The sequence below is a fragment of the Pan paniscus genome, chromosome 20, assembly GCF_029289425.2.
Source record: "Pan paniscus chromosome 20, NHGRI_mPanPan1-v2.0_pri, whole genome shotgun sequence".
NCBI lineage: Eukaryota > Metazoa > Chordata > Mammalia > Primates > Hominidae > Pan > Pan paniscus.
This window is the reverse complement of record NC_073269.2, coordinates 11,646,559-11,650,909: the sequence shown is the minus strand read 5'-3', so window position 1 is coordinate 11,650,909 and position 4,351 is coordinate 11,646,559. Positions and strand designations below refer to the sequence as shown.

The following is a 4,351-nucleotide window of genomic DNA, read 5'->3' as shown; positions in this document are numbered from 1 at the left end:
CATTTTGTGGGAGGGTTTAAAGTAATTAATTGTATCAGAGTATATGATTTAATTATTAGCATAACTACACAGATTTGTATGGCTGTAACTAGCAAGTTCATGGAGATAACAATAAAATAATAAACATATTTGATTCAAAGTCAGTCAAGTAAAGGCAAAAGGAACGTGAATCAGTTAAGTCAAAACCTAGGAAAAATGAGATGATTGAAACAATTTCATATTTACTGGTAATTATATTAAATGTAAACGCACAAAATAGAACTTTTTTTTTTTTTGAGATTCAGTCTCACTCTGTCGCCCATGCTGAGCTGCAGTGGTGCGATCTCGGCTCACCGCAACCTCTCCCTCCCAGGTTCAAGCGATTCTCCTGCCTCAGCCCCCCGAGTAGCTGGGATTACAGGTGCATGCCACCACACCAGGGTAAGTTTTGTATTTTTAGTAGAAATGGGGTTTCACCATGTTGGCCAGGCTGGTCTCGACATCTTGACCTCAGGTGATCTACCTGCCTTGGTCTCCCAAAGTGCTGGGATTGTAGGCGTAAGCCACCTCTCCCGGCCAAAGTAGTAATTTCTTTGCAACAACTGTGTGATATATTCTATAGGATTGTGAATAAAAGTTTTGGGCTTTCTTTTCTTAAAGAACATTGAAATGGTCTTTAGTTTTTGTTATTAAATCAAATATTACGTGAACATTTATGTACATAGACAATTCCATTCCTATTTCTATAGAAAGTATTCAAAGATGTTTGGAAAACTGGGAGAAAAAGGGAAACATATCTAAAATGCTGATATTAACTGTAAATACCACCCCGCCACACACACACACACACGTATAAAATTCTTTCTCTACTCACACTCTGTGTAGGTAACACCACATTGGTTTCTGTATACAGATTTAGAAATGCCTCAAATCCAATGGGCGGAGACAGGGTGTTCCCTGTGGATTATCCACTGATTGCATTATCACTCGCTTTCTCTATAAAAAGGGGAACCAGATGCAGAAGTCACTGCATTTTCCGGCAAGCCAAGGGTTGTCTGCATCTCAAGAGTGGGGTCAGCAAGAGAAACTCTACGGCTATGGGAGTGCCTGCGTTCACCTCTTTTCCGAGCCCACCTGTTCTGGTGAGTACGGGATTTTTATTGATTACAGGAATGTCCACATGTGTCCTTTTTCTTTCTGTAAGAGAGCTTTACAGTTAGCAGTGGGTTGTTCTTAAAACTGGATGTTGTGGAAAGTTATACCTCAGGTATTAATATTTGTTGAATAATGTTCAAAGTATTCTCATTTTTGCCCATGAAACTGTATGGGGATAATGGCTTTGATTTTTTTTAAAAAATCCAACATCACTAGGAAAGGGGAGAAGTATTATTTGGCCTTGCAGTCTTCAAATTGTCTCCCTCTCTGGAAAGCTCCTGAACCAGAAGTTGCTTGGTCCGTTTTTTTAAAAAAACAAAAAACACAAAAAATTAGTTCTCTGGTAAAATTTCATGATGAGTTGCTTATTCCCTAAACTCACTGTCACGATTCATTGTAGTGAATTTCTTTTCTGTTTCTCTGTTTCTCCTCCTTCCGTCCCTCTCTGTCACTCCCTTCTTCTTCATCATGGAACTTACTTATATCTGATATTCCACTAGAAATTTGTTTTTAGTGCGTTTATTATGTCTTCCTTCTCACCAAGATGAAAATCAACAGAGTGGTGATTTATGAAGTTTACTTCTGGATCAGGGGTTCTACTGCACAGCTTGGCACATCATAAGTGCCCTGTAACTAAGGGGACTAAATAATTTTCCCTCCGAAGGGGAACATCTTGGGTCAGTATTAATCTTTATGCCAGGGGTACTGTAAGGGGTAGTATTAATCTTTATGCCAGGACAACAAAAAATGAAATGAGAAGGACAGAAACGAAGGCTTTAAAATGGAAAGTGCACTGATGAGGTTTGTGGGGGAAACAGCTTTATGAGACTAGAGTCTTCCAATTGAGTTAGAGCAAGAAAGGACGTCAAATCTTAGGAGGCGCTTGATCATCTTTCTCAGTATGTCATCAAAAGATTCTCTCCTGGTATAACTCTAGTTAATTGAGCTTCTTAGAAACAGAAGGCAAACATGGTGTTTCTGAGGTTTTTCTTCATGAGCAGGAGGTGTTCAGGTGAAGGTGGGATCTGGGTGTGGCAGTGAGTATTTAAGGTGGCGAGTGCACGATTTCTTTGGAAACCAGAGAGTCAAGGAGCTATGAAAATGATGTTGTGTCCTGAAGCACAGCAGAAAGAGATACAGAGAAGCGTGAGGTCTTGGTGAACAGGGACGTCTGGGATCCCGGTGTCCTGTTGGGGATGGGTTAGGAGGCACCAGCATCTGTGTAGCTGACAGTGGCAGGGAAGAGAAGAGAGGGGTGTCCTCTGAGGAGGATGAGGAGGGACAAGGTCTGGAACTGACCCTGGGTCATGACCTTGAGCATTTAGTCCTGGACTCGCATCAGCCCGATGAGGTCCCAGGACCCAGTGTCAATGCCTGGAGCTCCTGCCAGCAGCATCAGGGTCACACGGAGAAATGCAGACTCTAGGGTCCACCCCAGACTTACTTGGGTTCAGGTCCACATATCTGACTTTAGCAAACCCTGAGGATGTACACTGCCATTTGAGACACATTTCCCCAGAAAGAGAGGCTGGTGGGAAGATTCCACTGAGCTGAGAGAAGCCCCCCACAGCTGATCTTCTCCTGTCTCCATTTGGTTGAAATTTCACATTTTCTTTTCTTTTGAAAGGGGAAGCTCAAAAGAAACATGATGCCCTGGGCTTTACAGAAGAAACGAGAAATCCACATGGCCAAGGCCCATCGGAGACGAGCTGCGAGGTCTGCTCTCCCCATGAGACTCACCAGCTGCATCTTCCAGAGGCCGGTGACGAGGATCAGGTCTCATCCTGACAACCAGGTCAGACGCAGAAAAGGGGATGAGCACCTGGAGAAGCCGCAGCAACTCTGCGCCTACCGGAGACTGCACGCCCTGCAGCCCTGCAGCAGCCAAGGAGAAGGTTCAAGTCCACTGCATTTGGAGAGCGTCTTAAGTATCCTTGCAGCGGGGACGGCCAGTGAATCTCTGGACAGAGCTGGTGCTGAGCGTGTCCACAGCCCGCTTGAGCCCACCCCTGGGCAGTTTCCAGCTGTGGCAGGGGGGCCAACCCCAGGAATGGGTTGTCAGCTCCCACCGCCCCTCTCTGGCCAATTGGTGACTCCTGCAGATATCCGGAGACAGGCCAGGAGGGTGAAGAAAGCCAGGGAGAGACTGGCCAAGGCCTTGCAGGCAGACAGGCTGGCCAGGCAGGCAGAAATGCTGACATGTAGATGAAGCGCAGTCCCGGGCTTTCGGTCCCTTTCTTTTAATGCCCATCCTCATTCCTACTCTGAATTGTCACACTTTTCCCTTCCCCACCAGTTCTTTAATAAAAGTATTTGAAAGGCAACAGGTGTAAGGAGTGGATGGTTTTGTGGTGAGAAATTGGGTTTTATGGGATGAGGAAGGAGACCTTTACATGTCACTGTACATCTCAGTTTCTGTTTACCATGATTTTAATTAATTGGGTTTTTGTTTGTTTGTTTGTTTCTTTTGAGACGGAGTCTTGCTCTGTTGCCCAGGCTGGAGTGCAATGACATGATCTCAGCTCACTGCAACGTCCACCTCCCAGGTTCAAGCAATTCTCCTGCCTCAGCCTTCCAAGTTCCAAGTAGCTGGGATTACAGGCGCCTGCCACCACATCCGGCTATTGTTTGTATTTTTTTTAGTAGAGACGAGGTATCACCATGTCGGCCAGGCTGGTCTCAAACTCCCGACCTCAGGTGATCCACCTGCCTCAGCCTCCCAAAGTGCTGGGATTACAGGCATGAGCCACCGCGCCCAGCCACGCCCAGCTAATTTTTGTATTCTTGGTAGAGTCAGGGTTTCATCATGTTGGCCAGGCTGGTCTTGTCCTGACCTCAAGTGATCTGCCCACCTCAGCCTCCCAAACAGAATTTATTGTTATTATTATTTTGAAGAACTCCAAGTCCTGCCAGGGCAGGGTGGTTTACACCTGTTATCCCAGCACTTTGGGAGGCCGAGGCGGACAGATCGTTTGAGGTCAGGAGTTTGTGACCAGCCTGGCCAACTTGGTGAAACCCCATCTCTACTAAAAACACAAAAATTAGGCCGGGTGTGGTGGCTCACGCCTGTAATCCTAGCACTTTAGGAGGCCGTGGTGGTTGGATCACTTGAGGTCAGGAGTTTAAGACCAGCCTGGCCAACATGGTGAAACCTCATCTCTACTAAAAATACAAAAATTCGCTGGGCGCGGTGGCGGGTGCCTGTAATCCCAGCTAC

The 4,351-nt window shown here is 45.9% G+C and overlaps 1 protein-coding gene across 1 annotated transcript; it reads left to right on the top strand.

Annotated features, from left to right (window-relative positions):
• Positions 1 to 2,766: 2,766 nt before the first annotated feature.
• On the top strand, positions 2,767 to 3,618 carry LOC129394676 (putative methyl-CpG-binding domain protein 3-like 3). The gene has a single exon (XM_063600106.1). It carries the CDS (start codon positions 2,780 to 2,782, stop codon positions 3,341 to 3,343), a length of 564 nt encoding a protein of 187 aa, XP_063456176.1. The 5' UTR covers positions 2,767 to 2,779; the 3' UTR covers positions 3,344 to 3,618.
• Positions 3,619 to 4,351: the final 733 nt, after the last annotated feature.

Bases quoted from the DNA above. Each gene is read 5' to 3' on its own strand.
- LOC129394676 (XM_063600106.1), top strand. From the start codon at position 2,780: ATGATGCCCTGGGCTTTACAGAAGAAACGAGAAATCCACATGGCCAAG.